Genomic DNA, 27453 nt, shown 5'->3' on the forward strand with positions numbered 1-27453 from the left:
TGATTTTTGCAATTCGTTCCAGTCATTGGCATCAGAGAACTGGTTGATAAATAACATTGATTGATGTTGATATAGTCGTATTATGTACCGCTATTTTACCTTTCCGTTCTTGTGAACAAGTATGATCATTAGGCCTATCCTTAAGATCAAAGATCTATTTAAAAACTGTAATAAACTGAAATAATCACTAAGACTGGCAAACATTTCGATTCTAAATTGCGTGCGTGTGTTTGTGTGTGTATTGTGGCGGGTGTGTGCGCTGTCACGGATCACATGACGCAGAATATGGCCTCCTGACTTGGCCTCCTTCCTCTTGACAGTCGACAGCTGTGTCTTCTAGCTCTGTACCCACCGAAAAAAAAAGTTTATTAAACACCGAATCTAGCACTCCAGACCCTCCCGAGCTACGGCCACACCGAATAACGGACCATGGCGGGTAAGACAGCGTGCAGTCGGTTAATAAGGACGACAGGAATTGTCTATAACCATTAAGCAGTGTTATATTACTTTAGTTTGTTTTATATGATTATGGTTTGATAATATATTAGGCTATGCTTTGGAGCTATAGCCGAATCACACGAAAATTCCAGTAGCTTTGTGTTGCCATCTTTCAGCAACGCTGTTTATATATGGTTTGATGCATGCGCATATTCCACGCAGTTACACAGTCTTCCTATTTATATGTAGATTCTCGTTTTATGCCGCGATGTAGTTAAAGTAACGTTATCCGCGTTGGCAACAAATATGATGACTTAAACTGAAAGTACACCGTATGCTTGTTGTGTTTACGGTCCTGCAGTGTCTGTGCCTACGTGCGGCTCGGCCATTGCTGAATTCCCTCTCTCCTCCATCCCGAGGTGTGCACTTGTTTACTCTCTGCGTAGGGATGTATCAAACACGCACTTTCGCTATATGCCCATGTATTCTGCAATATTTACCCGAGAGATAACACGCAGTGGTTTTTAATCCTTGAAAAATAAATCATCACTGGTTTTAAACACGACGCGTTTCTTGTCTGTATGGGCAATCTCACAAGTGGAAACGGCTTGTAGAACTGCCTTTGACATTACCACCACAAGTTGACATATGACAGTTATAGTACAGTGTGTAAACTATAGGGCTATTCTATGGTAGGGACGGGTAGAGGGTCAGCTATTCTATGGTAGGGACGGGTAGAGGGTCAGCTATAGGGCTAGTCTATGGTAGGGAGGGGTAGAGGGTCAGCTATAGGGCTATTCTATGGTAGGGACGGGTAGAGGGTCAGCTATTCTATGGTAGGGATGGGTAGAGGGTCAGCTATAGGGCTATTCTATGGTAGGGACGGGTAGAGGGTCAGCTTTAGGGCTAGTCTATGGTAGGGACGGGTAGAGGGTCAGCTTTAGGGCTATTCTATGGTAGGGACGGGTAGAGGGTCAGCTATAGAGCTATTCTATGGTAGGGACTGGTAGAGAGTCAGCTATTGGGCTAGTCTATGGTAGGGACGGGTAGATGGTCAGCTATTCTATGGTAGGGACGGGTAGAGGGTCAGCTATTGGGCTAGTCTATGGTAGGGACGGGTAGAGGGTCAGCTATAGGGCTATTCTATGGTAGGGACGGGTACAGGGTCAGCTATAGGGCTAGTCTATGGTAGGGACGGGTAGAGGGTCAGCTATAGAGCTATTCTATGGTAGGGACGGATAGAGGGTCAGCTTTAGGGCTATTCTATGGTAGGGACGGGTAGAGGGTCGGCTATGGGGCTATTCTATGGTAGGGACGGGTAGAGGGTCAGCTATAGAGCTATTCTATGGTAGGGACGGGTAGAGGGTCAGCTATAGGGCTATTCTATTGTAGGGACGGGTAGAGGGTCGGCTATGGGGCTATTCTATGGTAGGGACGGGTAGAGGGTCAGCTATAGGGCTATTCTATGGTAGGGACGGGTAGAGGGTCAGCTATAGGGCTAGTCTATGGTAGGGACGGGTAGAGGGTCAGCTATAGAGCTATTCTATGGTAGGGACGGATAGAGGGTCAGCTTTAGGGCTATTCTATGGTAGGGACGGGTAGAGGGTCAGCTATAGAGCTATTCTATGGTAGGGACGGGTAGAGGGTCAGCTATAGAGCTATTCTATGGTAGGGACGGGTAGAGGGTCAGCTATAGGGCTATTCTATGGTAGGGACGAGTAGAGGGTCAGCTATTGGGCTAGTCTATGGTAGGGACGGGTAGAGGGTCAGCTATTCTATGGTAGGGACGGTAGAGGGTCAGCTATAGGGCTATTCTATGGTAAGGACGGGTAGAGGGTCGGCTATAGGGCTATTCTATGGTAGGGACGGGTAGAGGGTCAGCTATAGGGCTATTCTATGGTAGGGAGGGGTAGAGGGTCAGCTATAGGGCTAGTCTATGGTAGGGACGGGTAGAGGGTCGGCTATAGGGCTATTCTATGGTAGGGAGGGGTAGAGGGTCCGCTATAGGGCTATTCTATGGTAGGGACGGGTAGAGGGTCAGCTATAGGGCTATTCTATGGTAGGGACAGGTAGAGGGTCAGCTATTCTATGGTAGGGATGGGTAGAGGGTCAGCTATAGGGCTATTCTATGGTAGGGACGGGTAGAGGGTCAGCTATAGAGCTATTCTATGGTAGGGACGGATAGAGGGTCAGCTTTAGGGCTATTCTATGGTAGGGACGGGTAGAGGGTCAGCTATAGAGCTATTCTATGGTAGGGACGGGTAGGCTATAGGGCTACTATGGTAGGGACGGGTAGAGGTTCAGCTATAGAGCTATTCTATGGTAGGGACGGGTAGAGGGTCAGCTATAGGGCTATTCTATGGTAGGGACGAGGTAGAGGGTCAGCTATAGGGCTATTCTATGGTAGGGACTAGTCAGCTATGGTAGGGACGGGTAGAGGGTCAGCTATTCTATGGTAGGGACGGTAGAGGGTCAGCTATAGGGCTATTCTATGGTAGGGACGGGTAGAGGGTCGGCTATAGGGCTATTCTATGGTAGGGAGGGGTAGAGGGTCAGCTATAGGGCTAGTCTATGGTAGGGACGGGTAGAGGGTCGGCTATAGGGCTATTCTATGGTAGGGAGGGGTAGAGGGTCAGCTATAGGGCTATTCTATGGTAGGGACGGGTAGAGGGTCAGCTATAGGGCTATTCTATGGTAGGGACGGGTAGAGGGTCAGCTATTCTATGGTAGGGACGGGTAGAGGGTCAGCTATAGGGCTAGTCTATGGTAGGGAGGGGTAGAGGGTCAGCTATAGAGCTATTCTATGGTAGGGACGGGTAGAGGGTCAGCTATTCTATGGTAGGGATGGGTAGAGGGTCAGCTATAGGGCTATTCTATGGTAGGGACGGGTAGAGGGTCGGCTATGGGGCTATTCTATGGTAGGGACGGGTAGAGGGTCAGCTATAGGGCTAGTCTATGGTAGGGAGGGTTAGAGGGTCAGCTATAGAGCTATTCTATGGTAGGGACGGATAGAGGGTCAGCTATAGAGCTATTCTATGGTAGGGACGGGTAGAGGGTCAGCTATAGAGCTATTCTATGGTAGGGAGGGGTAGAGGGTCAGCTATAGAGCTATTCTATGGTAGGGACGGGTAGAGGGTCAGCTATAGGGCTAGTCTATGGTAGGGAGGGTTAGAGGGTCAGCTATAGAGCTATTCTATGGTAGGGACGGATAGAGGGTCAGCTATAGAGCTATTCTATGGTAGGGACGGGTAGAGGGTCAGCTATAGAGCTATTCTATGGTAGGGAGGGGGTAGAGGGTCATGGTAGGGACGGGTAGAGGGTCTATTCTATGGTAGGGAGGGGTAGAGGGTCAGCTATAGGGCTATTCTATGGTAGGGACGGGTAGAGGGTCAGCTATAGGGCTATTCTATGGTAGGGACGGGTAGAGGGTCAGCTATAGGGCTATTCTATGGTAGGGAGGGTAGAGGGTCAGCTATAGGCTATTCTATGGTAGGGACGGATAGAGGGTCAGCTATAGAGCTATTCTATGGTAGGGACGGATAGAGGGTCAGCTATAGAGCTATTCTATGGTAGGGACGGGTAGAGGGTCAGCTATAGAGCTATTCTATGGTAGGGACGGGTAGAGGGTCAGCTATAGAGCTATTCTATGGTAGGAACAGGTCTATGGTTACCTTAGCTGTTGTCCCTATAGGCCGTTTGATATGAAGTACCGATATAAGCCATGTAGAGAGGGTTCAGGTGCCAGACAGAAGCTGCTCTCTCTTTCTGTTTCAGTGTTATTTACAAATAACTAGTCAGATACGTGTGTGTGTGATTAGACCAAGCATATGTGACGCTGGCCACAAATGACAACTATGCCAAAGGAGCGATGGTTCTGGGGAGGTCGCTACGCAACCATAACACAACCAAACAACTGGTGGTTCTGATTGGACCTCACGTAGCAGAGCCCTGCAGGTAACACACACCATGATCTATGTTCAGTGTTTGACACACCCATGGCCTTGTCTCTGTTAGTTTTGTATTGGTCAAGCCTGAGTACACCTGAGCAGGTAACACAACTCAAACCGTGTGTGTGTGTTGCAGGGCCATGCTGAGTAGCATCTATGACGAGGTGTGTGTGGTGGATATCTTGGACTCTGGGGACACGGCCCACCTGGCCCTGATGAAGAGACCAGACCTCGGAGTGACCTTCACCAAGCTGCACTGCTGGACACTCACACACTACACCAAGTGTGTGTTTATGGACGCAGACACACTGGTGAGCACACACACACTCACACTCCTTACTCAGTACAAATTACAGCAAGTCTGTATTCGGGGCTAAATACTGTGCGTGTGTGAGTACGCAGGTGTTGTCCAACATTGATGAGCTGTTTGAGAGGGAGGAGTTATCTGCTGCGCCTGATCCTGGTTGGCCAGACTGTTTCAACTCAGGCGTGTTCGTCTTTAAACCGTCCAATGAAACATACCGCAGCCTTATGACACACTGCACTGAGAACGGCAGCTTTGACGGTGAGTTCTGTATTATTACTAGTATTATTATTATTATTATTATTATTATTATCCCATTGAGGTGTGAATGTGTTTTATCCATGTGAGTCCCATTGAGGTGTGAATGTGTTTTATCCATGTGAGTCCCATTGAGGTGTGAATGTGATTTATCCATGTGAGTCCCATTGAGGTGTGAATGTGTTTTATCCATGTGAGTCCCATTGAGGTGTGAATGTGTTTTATCCATGTGAGTCCCATTGAGGTGTGAATGTGTTTTATCCATGTGAGTCCCATTGAGGTGTGAATGTGATTTATCCATGTGAGTCCCATTGAGGTGTGAATGTGAGTCCCATTGAGGTGTGAATGTGAGTCCCATTGAGGTGTGAATGTGAGTCCCATTGAGGTGTGAATGTGAGTCCCATTGAGGTGTGAATGTGTTTTATCCATGTGAGTCCCATTGAGATGTGAATGTGATTTTGAAAGGAACCCTGGCCAAGAACCGATCGCTGCAGCTGTACATAGTCTATTGGTAAATAGCCCACCCAATTTCACCTACCTCATTCCCATACTGTTTTTATACTGTTTTTTATTTATTTACTTTTCTGCTCTTTTGCACACCAATATCTCTACCTGTACATGACCATCTGATCATTTATCACTCCAGTGTTAATCTGCAAAATTGTATTATTCGCCTACCTCATGCCTTTTGCACACATTGTATATAGACTGCCCATTTTTTTCTACTGTGTTATTGACTTGTTAATTGTTTACTCCATGTGTAACTCTGTGTTGTCTGTTCACACTGCTATGCTTTATCTTGGCCAGGTCGCAGTTGCAAATGAGAACTTGTTCTCAACTAGCCTACCTGGTTAAATAAAGGTGAAATAGAAAACAAAAATTAAAAAAAGAGCAAGCAGCTGCAGTACAGCATTAAATACATGGTACAAAGAGTGTGTGTCTGGGGTGGTGCAATAAATGCTCTATCTCCTATGGACTTTCCTTAAATTCTGCTGCCAACAAGATCCTATAGATCCTAAAATACCTGTCATGTTCTCGTCTAACCTCTCCCCCTCCCCAATCTCATTTTCCCTCTCTCACTCTCCCCTTCTCTCCCTCCTTCCCTCTTCCCCTTCTCTCTCCCTCTTCCCCTTCTCTCTCCCTTTCTCCCTCCCTCTCTCGCTCTCTCTAGGTGGGGACCAAGGAGTTCTGAACAGTTTCTTCAATACCTGGTCAACAGCAGACATTTCCAAACACCTGCCTTTTATCTACAACCTCAGCAGCATCGCTATATACACCTATCTACCAGCCTTCAAACAGTAGGCGCACACACACACATTCCAGTGTTATCACAGTAGAAGTTATTTCATAAATCACACTTTAGCTCCAAATCCCTGGCTTCCTACCCTCAACTGTGTGTGTGTGTGTGTGTGTGTGTGTGTCAGGGAGAGAGAGTGTCAGGGAGAGAGAGTGTCAGGGAGAGAGAGTGTCAGGGAGAGAGAGTGTCAGGGAGAGAGAGTGTCAGGGAGAGAGAGTGTCAGGGAGCGATCATGAGGAAGAAAAGTGAGTGAGAGAGAGAGAGCATGAGGGAGAAGAGTGCATGTTTTGGCATTAATAAGCCACGCAAGGTCAGTTGAAAGGGTGTGTGGTGTTGAGTTTCAAGAGAGGAGTGACTCAGGCCTGTCCTGAAATAACACACACTGGTACTGCCGGCAACCCCAAAATACAGTATAGCTTTGTCACATACATTACATATACAAACACGCTCTCCTAGTTAAGCCTAATTTATTCTATAAGTACGCAATGCAAGAACGCACACCACACACACGCACACACACTAAGACTTAGGATGTCTGAGAGAATGGCTTCCATTTTATGGGCTCTTAACCAACTGGGCTATTTTGTGTGTTTTTTCACATTGTTTGTATTCTGTACATAATGTTGCTGCAACTGTCTCTTATGACCAAAAATAGCTTCTGGATATCAGAACAGTGATTATGAATTAGACAAATACATTTAATATAATGAGTCGGAAGAATATACTCCAAACACCCCAACAGGCCCTCATCCCCATCATTCGCAGGAGAAAGAAACAGAGATTTCGCGGAAAGAAATCGGGGTGCCTTGTGACGATCAGGCGACGAGTGGCTAATCTCCCCTTGCCATTCGTACTGTTAGCCAACGTTCAATCGCTGGAAAATAAATGGGACAAACTGAAAGCACGTATACCCTATGAACGGGACATTAAAAACTGTAATATCTAATGTTTCAGCGAGTCGTGGCTGAACGACGATATTAATAACATACAACATACACTCTATCGGCAGTATAGAACAGCAGCCTCTGGTAAGACAAGGCCACCTATGTATATTTGTAAACAACAGCTGGTGCACGATATCTAAGGAAGTATCAAGGTTTTGCTCGACTGAGGTAGAATATCTCATTATAAGCTGTAGACTACACTATCTACCTAGATAGTATTCATCTGTATTTTTCGTAGCTGTCTACATACCACCACGGACCGATGCTGGCACTCAAACCGCACTCAATGAGCTGTATAAGGCCATAAGCACACAGGAAAATGCTCATCCAGAAGCGGCGCTCCTAGTGACCAGGGACCTTAATGCAGGAAACTTAAATCCTTTTTACCTCATTTCTACCAGCATCTTAAATGTGCAACCAGAGGGGAAAAAACTGTAGACCACCTTTACTCCACATACAGAGACGCGTACCAAGCTCTCCCTCACCCTCCATTTGGCAAATCTGACCATAATTCTAGCCCCCTGATTCCTGCTTACAAGCAAAAATGTATGCAGGAAGCACCAGTGACTCGCTCAATAAAAAAGTGGTCAGATGAAGCAGATGCTTTAACTACAGGACTGTTTTGCTAGCACAGACTGGAATATGTTCCGGGATTCTTGAAGAGCACACCACATCAGTCACTGGCTTCATCAATAAGTGCGTCGATGACATCATCCCCACAGTGACTTCGCACATACCCCAACCAGAAGCCATGGAATAGAGGCAACATTCGTACTGAGATAAAGGGTAGAGCTGCCACTTTCAAGGAGCGAGAAGCTTATAAGAAATCCTGCTATGCCCCCCGACAAACCATCCAACAGGCAAATTGTCAGTACAGGACTAGGATCGAATCATACTATATCGGCTCCGACACTCGTCGGATGTGGCAGGGCTTGCAAATTATTACAGACTACAAAGGGAAGCACAGCCGATAGCTGCCCAGTGACACGAGCCTACCAGACAAGCTAAATAACTTCTATGCTCGCTTCGAGGCAAGGAACACCGAAAAATGCATTAGAGCATCAGCTGTTCCAGACAACTGTGTAATCATGCTCTCCGCAGCCGATGTGAGTAAGACCTTTAAACAGGTCAACATTCACAAGGCCACGGCGTCAGACAGAACCAGGACATGTACTCCGAGCATGCACTGACCAACTGGCAAGTGTCTTCACTGACATTTTCAACCTCTCCCTGTCTGTAATACTAACATGTTTCAAGCAGACCACCTTAGTCCCTGTGACAATGAACACTAAGGTAACCTGCCTAAATGACTACAGACCCATAGCACTCAAGTCTGTAGCCATGAAATTCTTTAAAAGGCTGGTCATGGCTCACATCAACACCATTATCCCAGAAACCCTAGACTCATCCAATTTGCATACCGCCCCAACAGATCCACAGATGATGCACTCTATTGATCTCTATTGCACTCCACACTGCCCTTTCACACCTGGACAAAAGGAACACCTACGTGAGAATGCTATTTATTGACTTCAGCTCAGCGTTCAAAACCATAGTGCCCTCAAAGCTCATCACTAAGACAAGGACCCTGGGACTAAACACCTCCCTCTGCAAATGGATCCTGGACTTCCTGACAGGCCGCCCCCAGGTGAGAAGGGCAGGTAACAACACATCTGCCATGCTGATCCTCAACACAGGAGCCCCTCAGGTGTGCGTGCTCAGTCCCCTCCTGTACTCCCTGTTCACTCATGACTGCACGACTACAACACCATCTTTAACACCATCTTGCCGATGACACAACAACGATCAACGATGAGAGCCTATAGGGTGGAGGTCAGAGACCTGGCCGTGTGGTGCCAGGACAACAACCTCTCCCTCAACGTGATCAAGACAAAGGAGATGATTGTGGACCACAGGAAAAGCAGGACCAAGCACGCTCCCATTCGCATAGACTGAGCTGTAGTGGAGCAGGTTGAGAGTTTCGAGTTCCTTGGCGTCCACATCACCAACAAACTAACATGGTCCAAGCACACCAAGACAGTTGTGAAGAGGGCATGACAAAACCTATTCCCCTCAAAAGGTTTTACAGCTGCACCGTTCAGAGCATCCTGACGGGTTGCATCAGTGCCTGGTATGGCAACTGCTCGGCATCTGACCGCAAGGCACTACATAGGGTACGCCTACGGCCCAGTACATCACCGGGACCAAGCTTCCTGCCATCCAGGACCTCTATACCAGGCAGTGTCAGAGGAAGGCCCTAAAAATTGTCAAAGACTCCAGCCACCCTAGTCATAGACTGTTCTCTCTGCTACCACACGGCAAGCTGTACCGGAGCGCCATGTCTAGGTCCAAGAGGTTTCTAAACAGCTTCTACCCCCAAGCCATAAAAATCCTGAAAGTCTAATCAAATGGCTACCCAGACTATTTGCATTGCCCCCCCCCCCTCCTTCAATGCCTGTATATAGCCCCACTATTGTTATTTTACTGCTACTATTTAATTATTTGTATCTCTTACTTTATTTAGTATTTTCTTAAAACTGCATCGTTGGTTAAGGGCTTGTAAGCAAGCATTTCACTGTAAGGTCTACTACGCCTGTTGTATTCCACGCATGTGACAAATAACATTTGATTTGATTTTGATTTACAACCTCTGGTGTGTGTGTGTGTTTGAAGGTACGGTCATGAGGCTAAGGTGGTCCACTTCCTGGGGAAGGTGAAGCCATGGAGCTACTCCTATGACACTCAGACTGGGAAGGTCAAAGGTCACACCCTGACCCCTGGCTCGGGTGACCTGCACCCTGACTTCCTGGTTCAGTGGTGGAACCTCTACTCCTCTGGGGTCCTACCTGCTCTCAGAGACTCATATGGAGATGCACTGTTCTGCTCCGGCTGCACTGAGGTACTGTGTGTGTGTGTGTGTGTGTGTGTGTGTGTGTGTGTGTGTGTGTGTGTGTGTGTGTGTGTGTCCTCATAGCGTGTGTACTTCTGAAGATCTCCAGTACTGACAATGGTTTCTGAATCTTGGAAGATGTATAACAAGACTTGTGAGATATGTTCAGTGCCTCTGGAAAGAATTCACACAGCTTGACTTTTTCCACATTTTGTTGTGTTACAACCTGAATTTAAAATGCATTCATTTGAGATCGTGTCACTGGTCTACACAAAATACCCCATAATGTCAAAGTGAAGAATGTTTTTAGAATTTTTAAAATAAATTAATTAAAGATGAAAAGCTGAAATGTATTGAGTCAAAGTATTCAACCCCTTTGTTATGGCCTAAACAAGTTCAAGAGTAACAATGTGCTTAACATGTCACGTAATAAGTTGCATTGACTCACTCTGTGTCTTAACATGATTTCTGAATTACTACCTCATCGCTGTACCCCACACATACATTATCTGTAAGGTCCCTCAGTCAAGCAGTGAATTTCAAACAGATTCAACAACAAAAAACAGGGAGGTTTTCCAATGCCTCGCAAAGAAGGGCACCTGTCGGTAGATGGGTAAAAAAGAAAAAAGGAGACATTGAATATTCCTTTGCGCGTGGTGAAGTTATTAATTACACTTTGGATGGTGTATCAATACACCCAGTCACTACAAAGATGCAGGCGTCCTTCCTAACTCAGTTGCCGGAGAGGAAGGAAACTGTTCAGGGATTTCACCATGGGGCGTTTGGGGACTTTAAAACAGTTCAAGTTTAATGTCTGTGATAGGACACTGAGGATGGATCAATGACATTGTAGTTACTCCACAATACTAACCTAATGTACAATATGAAAAGAAGGAAGCCTGTACAGAATAAAAAATATTCAAAAACGTGCATTCTGTTTGCAATAAGGCAATAAAGTAAAACTGCAAAAAATGTGGCAAAGAAATTAACTTCGTCCTGAATACAAAGCGTTATGTTTGGGGAAAATCCAACACATCACTGAGTACCACTCTTCATATTTTCAAGCATGGTGGTGGCTGCATCATGTTATGGGTATGCTTGTCATCAGCAAAGACTAGGGTGTTTTTTTTGGATAAAAATAAACTCAATATATCTCAGCACAGGAAAAATCCTTAAGGAGAAACCTGTTTCAGCGTGCTTGGGATACAAATTCGCCTTTCAGCAGGACAATAACCTTAAACACAAGGTCAAATATACAGTGGAGTTGCTTACCAAGATGACATTGAATTTTCCTGAGTGGCCTAGTTCGACAGTTTTGATTTAAATTGGCTTGAAAATCAATGGCAAGACTTGGAAATGGCTGTCTAGCAATGATAAACAACCAACTTGACAGAGCTTAAAGAATAACACAAATAAAATAATGTACATTCAAGGTGTGCAAAGCTCTTAGAGACTTTTCCAAGAAAGACTCACAGCTGTAATCACTGCCAAAGTTGATTCTAACACGTATTGACTCAGAGGAATATTTAAGTTGTTATACACCTATTTCATTTTGTCATTATGGGGTATGGTGTGTAGATGGGTGAGAGAAACAAATCTATTTAATCTATTTTGACTTTAGGACGTAACACAACCAAATGTGGAGTAAGGCGAGGGCTATGCATACTTTCTTAAGGCACTGTATGCGTTTTAAGGGGACTGTTGAAGAACAGTTTGTGTATTTGAGTACAGTGTGTTCACAGTGTAATCGTACAGTAGTTTAAGTACACTATTTGCTGGTTTCAGTCGCAGATGATGGTGTGTGTGTGTTGACCCTCTGTAGTGGCAAGTCATTGACATGGTAACCTCTCTCCCTGTCTCTCATGGATACTTTAAACAGGTGATCGAAGGGCATGTCTCAAATGGCACCATATGCCCTATGTAGTGCAATACTTTTGACACCCTAGTTCAACTCTAGAAACCCAACCCGCTGTGCTTATTGGAGTTGCCACGGTAACAGGAAGAAGCTGATTGGCTTTTCACTCCCACTGACCCCGGCTCCTGCCCTTAGTTCTGTTTCTCTGTAGAGGAAGCTACTGATTGGTCAATGCTTTGGGTTGAGGGGAAATGCCTCATGGCTGTCACCGTCGCCTTTGTATTAGTGAGTATTTCTCCATGTCTCAGAATGCTCATCTTGTTTGCCTACCCTGTCTCTCCCTCCACCTCCTATAGGAGGAGGTCTGTGACAGTGTGGTTGAGATCATCCTCCCCCCGCCTCCCACTAAGGCGCCCCAGGTGTCCAGTGAGGAGAGGAGGCAGCGATGGGAGGCGGGTCTGGCGGACTACATGGGAGCTGACTCCTTCGAAAGCATCCAGAGGAAACTAGACTGCTTCCTCAAGTAGAGGGCCAGAGGAGGGATGACTGATGGAAAGGGCAGCTATTGGCAGGCCTGAGATGTGTCAGTCAGGGCGGGGATAAACAGGCATTCGACCAATCAGAAGAGAAAGGGGTAGAGCATGGCGTATTGAAAAACAGTCCCATCCTGGGCCTCTCTCTCTCTCTCTCTCTCTCTCTCTCTCTCTCTCTCTCTGTTTTCTCTCTCGGTATGTGTGTGTGTGTGCGCATGTGTGTGCGTGTGTTTGTGTGTTCGCGTGTGGCCTGGTCCTGCAGAAATAACCCCTGCAGAGACTGGTCCATTCAGTGTTTGAACACCAGTTTACTACACTATGCAGCCCCCATACCACCACCTCAGCGCAGAAGCCTTGGTCAGTAAGTAATGACTCAGTAATAACCTCACTGTGACTCTGCCTCACCAAGTCCCATCCTGACCCCATGACTCTTAACAGCTCTAACCCAGTTACTCAGTCAAGCCTGATAATGACTGGCAGTTGTGCTTTTACTCTTTAAATTATTCAGAGATATGTCGGTATGAAGTATTTCCCTCGATAAAATGGAAGAACTGTTATTTTGTTTAAGGTTTGCATCCCAGTGGTTATTTCTGCTCTCCATATGCGTGTTGTGCATGGTTGTTTCTTTATATTAGGATTATTGTGAAGGAAGCCCGTTTCTAAAGTGGAAAACCCACCGTAGCACTTGTCATTTCGCCATGTCCTGTTTGTTGTCATCTCTTCCTGAGGGGTTTCATCACTTCCTGTGTAGTCTGTCCAGTTGCCTTACCACTGTCAGACTCTTATTTCACAACTAGGCCTATTCTAGTTGTGGCCGTTCACTGTTTACAGAAAACACTTCTCTGCTGCTGCCAACCCCCCCCCCCCCCCCCCTCCACCTCTACTCCATTCAACCCTCCTACGACCTACCTCTACCCTCCTCCAGCTCCCCTCTACTCCATTCAACCCTCCTACAGACCTACCTCTATGCTCCACTCTACTCCATTCAACCCTCCTACAGACCTACCTCTACGCTCCACTCTACTTCATTCAACCCTCCTACAGCCCTACCTCTATGCTCCACTCTACTCCATTCAACCCTCCTACAGACCTACCTCTATGCTCCACTCTACTCCATTCAACCCTCCTACAGACCTACCTCTATGCTCCACTCTACTCCACCCTTCTCTACCCTCAACTTGACACCCCCCATCTCCAACTCAACTCACCCCTCCTACAGCCCCACCTTACCAACCCCCCCCCTCCACCACCCTCCAACATCAACACCCTGATGTCTCTTCCTCTCCCTGAAGTGTGTACCTTCATCCCACCTTGTGGATTTAAAAGGAATGGACTGGTGTGAGGAAAATCATGTCGGATATTATTTTGACATGGTGAAAACTCAAGTCCATGATTAATCCAATGCTTTCACATCCATGAAGGGGACTGAGTGAGCAGGACAAGTGCACACAGGGGCATAAGGCCAGTAGGGAATCCTAACACACACAGCCTAAAATTATATAGTAAGTAATGGGACGTAATAGTTTTGTGGTCCCTCTTAATACACCCACAAACGGCTGTATAGAGAAGTTTCCAAACGCTGTGAAACCTTGTGTGTTCTGAACACACCCCGGTAGTTCTCACTGTTTCTGTTCTGAACACACCCCGGTAGTTCTCACTGTTTCTGTTCTCTGTAGACACCTAATAAAGGACTGGTGAAGAAGTCTCCATCTGTCTTTTATTCTAGCTATGTGGCTGCTACAAATGCAGCTTAGCTATTAGTACTACTGAACTGGGGGTGTGTGTGTGTGTGTGTGTGTGTGTGATTGTCTGGGTATGTGTGTGCGTGCTCAATGATGGTATTAAAATCATAACAAAAGGTTCTGATTGTAGGTGCGCTCTGTTTCAGACCTGGGATAAATATAGTTTTTAACTGCTTTGTGGAAAGTAAAAATCTGTCCGGGGGCTACTTAGCTACTTTGGAGGTGACTACAACTTTTGGAATACAGATTCCAAAAACGGACCACTTCTTAAACCTAAATACAGACCTCAGAAAGTTACTATGTTTCCTAACTATTTGAGTACCTACTTTTGTTAAATATTTGAATATGGAGCTGAGAAAGCAACTACTTTTTTTTTTTTTTTTTTTTTTACAAATATTTGAATACAGATCTCAGGAAGTGAGTACTTTTCTGAAACTATTGGACTGGCAGCCTTCAACTAATGGCAGGGCTGTATCTGGAACTGCATGTTGAAGATAGAAATAGAATGAATAGAGCACACACTCCTATACTATTCCAATCTATCTGACAGCATATTGGATCTCCACAATACATTTCTATCAAACATTTTGTAAATGTCCATTCTGAATGTCCATTGCCACAGGTATACATAATCAAGTGTAACCAATTATATTTTGTACAGATAAGTATAAATAAATTGTGACGTTCAACTACTGTATTACTCTTTAAAAATGCCACTGAACAGATTGAAAGCTGCAATTAATTTTACGATAACTGTATGGGTGAAAGACGGGTAAACAGTATGTAAAAACAGTAACTAAACATTATTAAAGTGACCAGTGTTCCAATTTTCCCACACGTGATCTCTCCTTCTCACTATCACGCATTAGTTTCGCTTCCCCACCCGCCATTTTTAAAAAGACCCGACGGGGCTCATTGCCTGCTTGAATTATGCAGAAACGGGCAGTGTTTAGGTCATGTAATTGTTTTTGTTGGAAAGGGGAGAAATTGTGCTTTACAATGGTGTTGACATACAGTTGATCTGGAAGTATTACGTTTTTGGGGCGCTAAAATAAGGACAATTGTACGGACCAAAGCAATGTACAAGTTTACGTTATACTGTATTCTAGTCAAACGCCATCCTATTTAACTATTGCTGTACATATACTATTCTATCCACGTATTCTTCAGATATACTACATATTCTATCCATATACTGTGCATAATGTCTATACATCCCAACACACACACACACACAGTACCAGTAAAAGTTTGGACATACCTACTCATTCCAGGGTTTTTCTTTGAAGACATCAAAACTATGAAATAACCTATGGAATCGGCAAGCGGTACCGGAGTGCCAAGTCTAGGACCAAAAGGCTCCTTAACAGCTTCTACCCCCAAGCCATAAGACTGCTGAACAATTAATCAAATGGCCACCCAGACTATTTACATTAACCCCCCCCCCCTCCATTTGTTTTGTACACTGCTACTACAAGCTGTTTATTATCTATGTATAATCACTTCACCCATACCTAAATGTACAAATGACCTCTACCCCCGCACACTGACTCGGTACAGTTACCCCCTGTATATAGCCTCGTTATTTTGTGTTACTTTTTATTATTTTTTACTTTAGTTTATTTTGTAAATATTTTCTTGACCAACAGTGCAGTTCAATAAGAGTTAAGGGCTTGGAAGTAAGCATTTCACGGAAAGGTCTACACTTGTTCTATTCGGCGCATGTGACAAAGTTTGATTTGATATAGAAATATGTAGTAACCAAAAAGTGTTTAACAAACAAAATGTATTTTATATTTGAGATTCTGCCATTTTTGGTTCCTACATGATTCCATATGTGTTATTTCATAGTTTTGATGTCTTCACTATTCTACAATGTAGAAAATAGTACAAATAAAAACCTTTTGAATGAGTAGATGTGGTCAAAAGTTTTAGGAAACTATGAAATAACACATATGGAATCATGTAGGAACCAAAAAAGTGTTAAACAAATCAACATTATATTCATTATAATCAATAAAATATATTTTGTTTTGAGCTGAAAACTGTTGTGCTAATTAAAGAAGCAATAAAACTGGCTGCCTTTGGACTAGTTGAGTATCTGGAGGCCATTTTGAGCCCATCATCGAACCCACAAATGCTGATGCTCCAGATACTCAACTAGTCAAGTTTTATTGCTTATTTAACCATCACAACAGTTTTCAGCTGTGCTAACATAATTGCAAAAGGGTTTTCTAATGATCAATTAGCCTTTTAAAATGATCAACTTGGATAAGCTAACACAACGTGCCATTGAACACAGGAGTGATGGTTGCTGATAATGGGCTTCGGTATGCCTATGTAGATATTCCATTAAAAATCAGCCGTTTCCAGCTACAACAGTCATTTACAACATTAACAATGTCTACACTGTACTTCTGATCAATTTGATGTTATTTTAATGGACAAAAAAATGAGTTTTCTTTCAAAAACAAGGATATTTCTAAGTGACCCCAAACTTTAGAGCGGTAGTGTATATTAGGAAATATACAAATATTAGGATGAGCAATGTCAGAGTCCGAGGTATATATCTCTATATATACTCCGGACTCTGACACTGATAGTCCTAATATTTCTATATTAATTAATTAATTTAATTAATTAATATTTTTTTTGCTGTTGTGTCAAATTGTCAATTGGCAACCCATTCCTTATGGGATTAATTGACACATAATCAAACATTACAATAATTCACTGTGGTAATTAAATGATAATTCTTCTTCCGGTGTTCTCTGCATTGCACATCGCATAAAGAGTGAAAAAAAATGCAAGGTAAAAATCAGTACATAATAGTAATTAACGTTATCCAAACAATAACTATATCCCTAGAGCAGGAAAATAATATACATGCATACATACACACTGTATATATACGCATGCATACATACATAACATATACAGAAAAAAAGAAACAGAATCCTTTTGAACCCAGCACAAAGAAAAGATTCATATGGGAGACATAAGCCTATACATATGTGCCATTTACCACAGAAACAGTTTAATTATAGGTAGGACTTTATATTTTATCCCAGGCTTTATCTAAATATTCCGGAAAGAGAAAAACACAATGGACAAAAAACATTTCAGTTTCTCCTCATGGCTCAGCCACATCATTTTTTTATTTAACCAGGTAGGCTAGTTGAGAACAAGTTATCAATTACAACTGCGACCTGGCTAAGATGAAGTAAAGCAGTGCAACAGAAACAACTCAGAGTTACACATGGAATAAACAAAATATACAGTCAATAACACAATAGAAAAAAAGTATATATACAGTGAGTGCAAATGAGGTAAGATAAGGGAGGTAAAGGCAATAAATAGACCGTAGTGGGGAAATAATTACAATTTAGCAAATAAACACTGGAGTGATAGATGTGCAGAAGATGAATGTGCAAGTAGAGATACTGGGGTGCAAAGGAGCAAAAATAATATATAAATAAAATAAATAACAATATGGGGATGAGGTAGTTGGATGGGCTATTTACAGATGGGCTATGTACAGGTGCCTTGATCTGTGAGCTGTTCTGACAGCTGGTGCTTAAAGTTAGCGAAGGAGATATGAGTCCAGTTTCAGTGATTTTTGCAGTGATTTTTGCAATCCGTTCCAGTCATTGGCAGCAGAGAACTGGAATATCATCAACCATGTTTAGTTAACTAGTGGTGATGATTGAATGTTTTTTATAAGATACGTTTAATGCTAGCTAGCAACTTACCTTGGCTTACTGCATTCACGTAACAGGGAGTCTCCTTGTGGAGTGCAACGAGAGAGGCAGGTCATTATTGCCTTGGACTAGTTAACTGTAAAGTTGCAAGATTGGATCCCCCGAGCTGACAAGGTGAAAATCTGTCGTTCTGCCCCTGGACGAGGCAGTTAACCCACCGTTCCTAGGCCGTCATTGAAAATAAGAATGTGTTCTTAACTGACTTGCCTAGTTAAATACAGGTATATAAAAACATAAAAATTGGCAAATGGGCACCCAAAAATACCGATTTCCGATTGTTATGAAAAGTTTAAATCGGCCCTAATTAATCGTCCATTCCGATTTAATCGGATAACCTCTAGTTTACATAGACAAACACATAGACATTTGAGACCATACAAAGCAGCACAGATAGCTCTTGAAGTGGATAGGACACTTTACAGAGAATTGTTGCAGGATAGCCATGACCGGACGCCCCAGGGAGAATTGGACATGTAGAGAATGAAAGGGGCACTCCTACGAGATAATGTCAGTCATAAGGATAATTTACTAATCTTACCTAAGTCATTGTTTATATATGCAGCAATATTGATACATGGGCAGAACCATGTATCAAAGGGGGGATAGGATAGGACACTTTGGCCTATTGGATAATAAACTATAAACTAAAAAATTAATTGTGGAGTATGCTCTACAGGCGAACTACAAAAGGAGATTACCCACAAGATCGGGCCAGGAGACTGGGTCTGGGTCCACTCACTAATGAAAAAGGACTGGAAGCAGCCACGTTGGGAGGGGCCATACCAAGTACTCCTGGTGACAGCCTTCGCTGTGGTAAGAGCTACCTGGGTTCATATCACACATTGCAAGAGGGTAAGACACTCTGACATTGTCGAACAATCACAGAGTTAGGAGAAGAACCGAATACCAAAAGGGTTCGGGGGTTACCTCTAACGAAGATTCCCTGACGCGTTCATAGAAGTGAAAGTATGGGCTGGCCTCTAGCTGATGATATGTTCTCTGGGAAAGGGTGGGGCTTTACAGGAGTGCTGATTGGTCTGAGCTGTCTTATTGTGGGAGCCATATTCCTATTACACCATGACCCATCCGAGAATGCAGAAGGTGGTAACTTGACCCATAGTTTAGACGATGAGGATTTTGTATTAACCAAGCATAAGAAATCACTTGATCTGGGTAAACAGGAAGTGAGAGTGGAGATCGGGAAGGATGTCTCAGTGGAGTTCGATGTAGACAAAATGGGTTCTCTAACTCCGTGGCAGTCTAGGACTATGAGCCATTATGGAAGATATCTGTGCAGGTCCCCGTGTAGTTCATGGAAACAGGTCATATCTCACACCGAGAGAGAGGGCTACATAAATCCACATACCCAGTATGGAAGAAGATGGAGTGTAGTGAAGGTGAGGGTTTTTGACTAATCCTGAGCAGGGGAAATATTGCGTAAAGGTACGAATTACCATTAAAAACGTAAAGGAAGAGGATCTCAGGTTATGGTATGTTGGTTTTGATCAGGTTTCGGTTGACACCATAGTACCATTCTGGTTAGAAGAGGTTAGGGCAGGTGATAGTTCTACAGCCAGCCAGAATACAAGCAGAGCCCCTGGCAAAACAGACACTGACCGTGGAGTCGTCCAGAGCCAAGGGCCGGTGCGGATAGTGCAGACGAAAGATATTAAGGAAGTGATTGAGGTGGAAACTAGTTATGGGGATTCTAAACTATGGTTAGAATGGATTCAGTATACAGCCAGATCAGTAGCGAAAGAAGAATGTTATGCCTGCGCCACAGCAAAACCTCAATTGACAACCATTCCCTTTCAATTTGATGGAATTGATTCACCCAGGGGAATGGCCTTTATGTTAATTAAAGCTGTTCATGAAGGCAGGGAAGCCAGACAATGACAGTTGCATTGGACTGCATTATCGGTATCCCCATGTGCCCATTACATCCAGACTTCCCCCTTTCACAGTTACAGGACATTACTATTGTATGGCTTGCGACATCACACACGTATGGGACGTAGGGGAAGTAAGAACATGCAATAGGACAGAGAATGTTACACCCGACAAGACAATGAGGGACCTGACTGGGTGGTTGAGTTCCGAGGACTTTAGTGAGCTAGAGCGGATGTCTGGTGGTTGTGTGGAGGTATGAAGCTGTGGCCCAACCTGCCTACAAATTGGACCGATATAGATGCAGTTGGGCATGCCCTTCACCCTTATCAAATACAAAGACCGAGGGCAAGGTAGAAGAGACAGGAGTGCTCTGTCAGGATCTTTTGACAATAGAGTTTACATTGATAGCATTGGAGTTCCCAGGGGGGTGCCTGATGAGTTCAAAGCTAGGAATCAGATAAGGGCTGGCTTGGAATCAAGCATCTTCTGGTGGTCAACTCTCAATAAGAATGTAGATTGTATTAATTATATCTACTATAACCAACAGCGTTTCGTCAACTATACTAGAGATGTGATACAAGGGTTGACAGAACAGACAGCTGCAACTAGTTTGATGGTGTGGCAGAATAGAATAGCATTGGATATGTTACTGGCTGAAAAGGGTGGTGTGTGTGTGTGTGTGTGTGATATTCGAGGCCGAATGTTGTACTTTCATCCCCGATAACACAGCTCCAGACGGATCAGTGACCAAGACCCTGGCTGGTTTAACCACATTGGCTCACAAATTAGCAGAGAACTCTGGGGTGGATAATGCTCTAACAAATTGGTTTGATAGTGTGTTTGGGAAATGGAAAAATATCAATCACTGTGTTGTGCGCAACTTTCACCTGTATGAGTGTCTTGGCTCTGTGTGGATGTTGTTTGGTCCCCTGTGTGAGAGGTTTGATTACCAGGACTCTGGAGAGGTCAATGACGCAACAGGTGGTGAGGTACGGACCGATTTCGCGCTCCGGACAGTGTGATGACGAATGGTTGACCCTACAGAAACTTAGCTCTGGGTTTTTTAGATAAGACAGTGAGTGCATTCCTAAATGTTCTGTTAATTAGAACTATCAGCTCAGTGGTGATTGATAATGTTGAGGGGTCAAAAGTTACCTGGGAGTGTGTTAGTAAGTTAGAATGAACTTTTCACCTCATTTTGTCCCGGTCGAGAGGAGGGGATTCTGTGAAATGAAATGACGTCATGATCTGTATATAAACTGTTGTTCGTGGTTAAGTGGCAGCGCGCTCCGAGAATAAATTCTGTTACCTATTATTGAAAGACTGGTCTGCATCTATTTTATGCAAACAAGAATCTTACAAATTCTCATAAAATAGATTAAGGGTTTTCAATTAATGAAAGCACATTGGCATAATTAAATTACATTAACAGTGTTTAGTTGTTTATTGTTAGATATTACTGCACTGTTGGAGATAGGAAAACAAGCATTTAGCTCCATATGCAATAACATCTGCTAAATACTGTATGTGCATGCAACCAATAACATTTTATTTGATTTATGATCATATACTAGACTAATTCAAACTGTTGTAGTTTTGGCCTCTTCATCAAATATTTGGCAGCCGTCAATAAAACATGTTTTTGCTTGCATATATTCAAATAGGCTACATTCAAATATTACTTGGTTTTCTGAGAGGTAGGCCTAGTCAAAATACTTTCAAATATTATTTATTTTTCTGAGAGGTAGGCCTAGTCAAAATACTTTCAAATATTATTTGGTTTTCTGAGACCTGTATTTGAATATCAAAGAAAATATACTGAACAAAAATCTAAACTCATCAGTTTCAGAAATTTGACTGAGTTACAGTTCATATAAGGAAATAGATAGATAGAAATAAATAAACGAGGCCCCAATCTATGGATTTCACATGACTTGGCAAGGGTGCAGCCATGGGTCGGCCTGCGAGGGCATAGACTCACTCACTTGGGAGCCAGGCCCACCCATTGGGGAGCCAGGCCCAGCCGATCAGAATGAGTTTTTCCACACAAAAGGGCTCTATTACTGTAACGGTTATCTTCCATTGAAGGAGAGGAGGACCAAAATGCTGCGTGGTTAGTGTTCAACATGTTTAATATAGACGATAAACGAGAACACTTACAAAATACAAAACAACAAATGTGAAAACCGAAAACAGTCCTATCTGGTGCATAGACACAAAGACAGAAGACATTTAGGCAGCCATATTCTGTGGGTACTTTGTGGGTGGTTGTCTTCTGTCTTTGCGTGTTTACATGTGGTCTGCGGTTTTGAGGCCGGTTGGACATACTGCCAAATTCTCTAAAATGACGTTGAAGATGGCTTATGGTAGAGAAATGAACATTCAATTCCCTGGTAACAGCTCTGGTGGACATTCCTGCAGTCAGCATTCCAATTGCAAGTTCCCTCAAAACTTGATACATCTGTGGTGTTGTGTGACAAAATTGCACATTTAGAGCTGCCTTTTTTCTTGTGCCCAGCACAAGGTACACCTGTGTAATGTGCATGCTGTTTAATCAGCTTCTTGATATGCCACACCTGCCAGGTGGATGGATTATCTTGGCAAATAAGAAATGCTCACTAACAGGGATTTAAACAAATTTGTGCAAAAAAAAATGAGCGAAATAAGCTTTTTGTGCATATGGAACATTTCTAGGATCTTTAATTTCAGCTCATGAAACATGGGACCAACACTTTTTACATGTTACATTTTACATTTATATTGTTGTTCAATATAGTTGGCTTTTAGTTGAAACTCTATATAAACTATATTAGACTACCTAGAGTATCTTAAACGTTTTTATTTTCTACTGAACTACAAAATACAACTATTTTCTACCCTACTCTGTTTAGCTTTATGAATGTTGGTGGCACTTTAGATATAAAGAAATGGTAGCAACAAACTTGAGTTTAACTCAAATGTTGTCTTTAGATTGGATATGTGTATTTCGATGCTCTAAAGCTCTTATAGGAAATTGCCACCACCACACTGTTTTAAAAACCCGCCCACCCGGCGCGCCGGCGTAGAAACTAAATCGAGTGTACCGTTCTGTCTGGGCTTGGTCTGTGGTTCGTTCCGTTTCCGCCCTGTCATCCTGGCTTTTCTCCGGTCCTCGGGCCCAATTTCAGAAGAAGACAGCTAAACAAGTGAAAACAGAACATCTAAATCAATGTACAGACAGAGAAAAGCCACCGAACACACGGTTTAAAACCCCGCTCACCCGGCGCGGAAACTAAATCGAGCGTACCGTTCTGTCTGGGCTTGGTCTGTGGTTCGTTCCGTTTCCGCCCTGTCATCCTGGCTTTTCTCCGGTCCTCGGGGCCCAATTCCAGAAGAGGACAGCTAAACAAGTGAAAACGGTTTATTAGCTAAACTGACTCCAGTCTATTAGCTCAAATCTTAAGTAAATCACAGCGCCAGATCGGTGTACCGCGGAGACAAAGAGAGGAGGAGGGGCGGGGTTTCAGGAGTTTTACATGAGACGAGATATTGCTTCCTAGTTAAGCTTACTGGTGAGTAAAAGGCGCACATTACAACATGGCTAGGCTATCCAGCTATCTGCTTAAACTAGCCGTACTACTGGACTTCTATTAGATAGTTACTGATAATCACTAGTGAACGTAACATAATATTGCATTTCACATGGTTATAAACCTTTTATTACAGTGGATATAGTGCACCCATTCTCATAGGCCTAGCTGTGAAACGTATTTTTTATAGTGGACATACACCCACCTATCATACCCTGTCTGTAACCCTATCATTAAGGCCTAGTGGACATATTACACCCCGCCTCCCATCCATATAGCTACTTTTATAGTGGAGATATCACATCCACCTATTATATAGCCTGGCTATAAACATATTATTATTATAGTGGAGATATCACATCCACCTATTATATAGCCTGGCTATAAACATATTATTATAGCCTCCACCTATTATATAACCTGGCTATAAACATATTATTATAGTGGAGATATCACATCCACCTATTATATAACATATTATTATAGTGGAGATATCACATCCACCTATTATATAACCTGGCTATAAACATATTATTATTATAGTGGAGATATCACATCCACCTATTATATAGCCTGGCTATAAACATTATTAAAAACCTAGTAGAATATTGCAACCATTCACATACATCTGTTATTACAGTTGAAATACTGTACAAAGCCCAAGGCAACTGATTACCAGTCAGTAGATGGATGCATGGGGTTTTGGCAGCTACTAACTCAACTAACGTTGTTATCCAACTGTAGTTCTTCTTATTTGTATTATTTCAGTAAGCCTACAGTACCACTGTCTGTGTGCATCACATGTAGCCTGCCACTGTCTGTGTGCATCACATGTAGCCTGCCACTGTCTGTGTGCATCACATGTAGCCTGCCACTGTCTGTGTGCATCACATGTAGCCTGCCACTGTCTGTGTGCATCACATGTAGCCTGCCACTGTCTGTGTGCATCACATGTAGCCTGCCACTGTCTGTGTGCATCACATGTAGCCTGCCACTGTCTGTGTGCATCACATGTAGCCTGCCACTGTCTGTGTGCATCCACATCTGTGTCACATGCCTGCCACCTGCCACTCTGTGTGCATCACATGTAGCCTGCCACTGTCTGTGTGCATCACATGTAGCCTGCCACTGTCTGTGTGCATCACATGTAGCCTGCCACTGTCTGTGTGCACACATGTCCTGCCACTGTCTGTGTGCATCACATGTAGCCTGCCACTGTCTGTGTGCATCACATGTAGCCTGCCACTGTCTGTGTGCATCACATGTAGCCTGCCACTGTCTGTGTGCATCACATGTAGCCTGCCACTGTCTGTGTGCATCACATGTAGCCTGCCACTGTCTGTGTGCATCACATGTAGCCTGCCACTGTCTGTGTGCATCACATGTAGCCTGCCACTGTCTGTGTGCATCACATGTAGCCTGCCACTGTCTGTGTGCATCACATGTAGCCTGCCACTGTCTGTGTGCATCACATGTAGCCTGCCACTGTCTGTGTGCATCACATGTAGCCTGCCACTGTCTGTGTGCATCACATGTAGCCTGCCACTGTCTGTGTGCATCACATGTGCCACTGTCTGTGTGCATCACATGCCACTGTCTGTGTGCATCACATGTAGCCTGCCACTGTCTGTGTGCATCACATGTAGCCTGCCACTGTCTGTGTGCATCACATGTGTGCATCATCACATGTAGCCTGCCACTGTCTGTGTGCATCACATGTAGCCTGCCACTGTCTGTGTGCATCACATGTAGCCTGCCACTGTCTGTGTGCATCACATGTAGCCTGCCACTGTCTGTGCATCACATGTAGCCTGCCACTCTCTGTGTGCATCACATGAAGCCTGCCACTGTCTGTGTGCATCACATATAGCCTGCCATTGTAAGTTGAATTCTTACATGTGTTCTGAGGTGTGATGTGTGCTGGAATGAATGAATACAGGATGAGTGGATTGTCTACACTGTGTAGCATGGCATGGAGGCGTCTGTGTGTGTGTCTGTGCAGTCAGCTATTTCCTTTTATAGACGTTGAACACTAAAGGCTGTTTCACTCTACTTCCTGTAAACAACGTTGACTATGTTTGCTTCCTGCTTCTGTCTGATTAGTCAGTTTGGCCCTTGTGACCCTCAGGGCCTCTAGGACTTCCAGGATGAGGAAGTGGGTTTCCCCTAGAAACAAAGAGGAGAGAGCAGAATGTAACGGAGAGAGCAGAATGTAATGGAGAGAGCAGAATGTAACGGAGAGAGCAGGATGTAACGGAGAGAGCAGAATGTAACGGAGAGAGCAGAATGTAACGGAGAGAGCAGAATGTAACGGAGAGAGCAGAATGTAACGGAGAGAGCAGAATGTAACGGAGAGAGCAGAATGTAACGGAGAGAGCAGAATGTAACGGAGAGAGTAGACCTACAATGTATAAACAGAGGGTGGGTTCAGATTCCCTCTCCTATCCTGGAAGTCTGCACTTGTTCAAAGTGTGCTTTTATTCACTCCCCCTTATGGATATAAAAACATTACATTGGCTGGGACGAAGCAATATGGTGATAATTCCCTGCAGCCTATCAGAGGGCATGATGTTGATATTCATTTGTTTCTGTGGCCTAAGGGAAGTGCCTCTGCCTCTGATTTACCCAATCCCAGGCCTGGAGCTATGGAATTCCTAGGGAACGAGTCCCAGCCTGGATAGCACCCATTATTATCCTGACACACACAAACACACACTGCCTTACACGTTACTAGGCTAGGCTGTGCAGGGCTGGAGCAGGGCGTAACCATGGAGATGAGCAAGAACTGCTGGGCATGATAGAACTGGCTGTGTCTGAGACCGCTGTGGAATGAGACTGCCTGTTATAACATGTCCTGGAGAGAGAGGAATAGAGAGAGGGGGAAAGAGAAAGAAAGAGACCAAGATCGGGAAAAGGACTGAGAGAGACAGGGACTGAGAGAGACAGGGACCGAGAGAGTAATAAGGTACACACACGGATATTACAAGCTAAAGTAAAGCTGTTGTTGACCTACTCTTCTGAAAAGCAGAGGGGAGGAGGACAGAAAGGGTAAGTAGGAGGGAGAGGGGTGAGGAAACGGAGAGAGGCTGGGGACAGCTAATGTAGTTGTTGATGTCTGATCGGGGATACAAAGCTGTAGACAGAGAGACAGAGGGAGAAGGAGGCTAGCGTGTCTTTCCGACAGTGTGGAATGTTGACTGTGTCCTTTTAGTGGAGGGGAGAGAAAAACATTGGAAATCGAAAGGCAGTTGTCCTGGACGGACGGAAACACACACACAGTAGGGTCAGAGACAGGACGTGATGAAAGCTCTGTGAGCTAGATGTAGGCTATTTCCTGTTGATGGTGATGATGTCACTGTGCCTTATACCTTTTGAAGGGGAACTCTGTCGCGTTTTTCTCTGAGAGAGGAAGAGGTTGTGGTGTGCAGGTGAAAGGTGTCAGACGGGAGCTTTTACCTTATTTGGAGCCGAAAACATCCTTCTGCTCTGCAATGCATTACAACACACACACACACACACACACACCAGGAAACCACACATAACATGTACCTTCCTCATCCACTCTTTGTTCCCTCTTACACGCAGACACACACACGGACACACACACGCCAAACACACACCTTCTCACTTTGTGTCGGTGTGTCAAGGCATGATAGAGGTCTCTTTCTCTGACAGCGGTGTGTGTCTCTCTCCCTCTCCAGGTGTGTGTGTGTGTGTAGATGTGTGACAGCGGTGTGTGTGAAGACAAGCCCCCCGCCCCCCCTGTCAGAATGAACAGCCAAGGAGGCGGAGCCAAGGACTCCGTGTCGGGCAACTACAACTCTCGGTCCCTCCCCTCTGTTCCTGAGGAGAAACAGAAACGAAATAAAATCATCTCCATGTTCGCCTCCGAGAAAGGTACACAAACACACACACACACTTGCTTATGGCTGTCGACCGATGCCGATGATGATGCCACACAGACACAAGCACAAACACACTCACATACACAGAACCACACAGACGTCTAAACTGTGTTAAGGAGT

General features: G+C 44.2%; 2 protein-coding genes across 6 annotated transcripts in view; both read left to right on the top strand.

The window, feature by feature from the left end:
* The first annotated feature begins 251 nt into the window (after positions 1-251).
* Positions 252-18733, top strand: LOC115120736 (glycogenin-1-like). 2 transcript variants are annotated; one of them, XM_065024510.1, is made up of 7 exons: positions 252-436; positions 4257-4392; positions 4522-4696; positions 4788-4950; positions 6119-6245; positions 9862-10087; positions 18646-18733. In XM_065024510.1, the coding sequence occupies exons 1-7, from the start codon at positions 430-432 to the stop codon at positions 18709-18711; spliced, it is 900 nt and encodes a 299-aa protein (XP_064880582.1). In that variant the 5' UTR covers positions 252-429; the 3' UTR covers positions 18712-18733. The 2 variants fall into 2 exon arrangements, with proteins under 2 accessions (XP_064880582.1, XP_064880580.1); XM_065024508.1 differs by lacking the exon at positions 18646-18733 and adding an exon at positions 12290-14173.
* LOC115120734 (serine/threonine-protein kinase PAK 2-like) overlaps positions 18702-27453 on the top strand; it is a 25833-nt gene continuing 17081 nt past the window's right edge. Inside the window, exons 1-2 of one of the 4 annotated variants that reach the window (XM_065024497.1) lie at positions 18702-18782; positions 27130-27325. In XM_065024497.1, coding sequence (XP_064880569.1) covers positions 27148-27325 — 178 coding nt within the window. In that variant the 5' untranslated portion in view covers positions 18702-18782; positions 27130-27147. Of the gene's footprint in view, positions 18783-23329; positions 23411-26296; positions 26394-26454; positions 26477-27129; positions 27326-27453 lie in introns of those variants that run through there. The other 3 variants (XM_065024495.1, XM_065024501.1, XM_065024502.1) reach the window with 3 other exon arrangements.

The sequence above is a fragment of the Oncorhynchus nerka genome, linkage group LG2, assembly GCF_034236695.1.
Source record: "Oncorhynchus nerka isolate Pitt River linkage group LG2, Oner_Uvic_2.0, whole genome shotgun sequence".
Classification (NCBI taxonomy): domain Eukaryota; kingdom Metazoa; phylum Chordata; class Actinopteri; order Salmoniformes; family Salmonidae; genus Oncorhynchus; species Oncorhynchus nerka.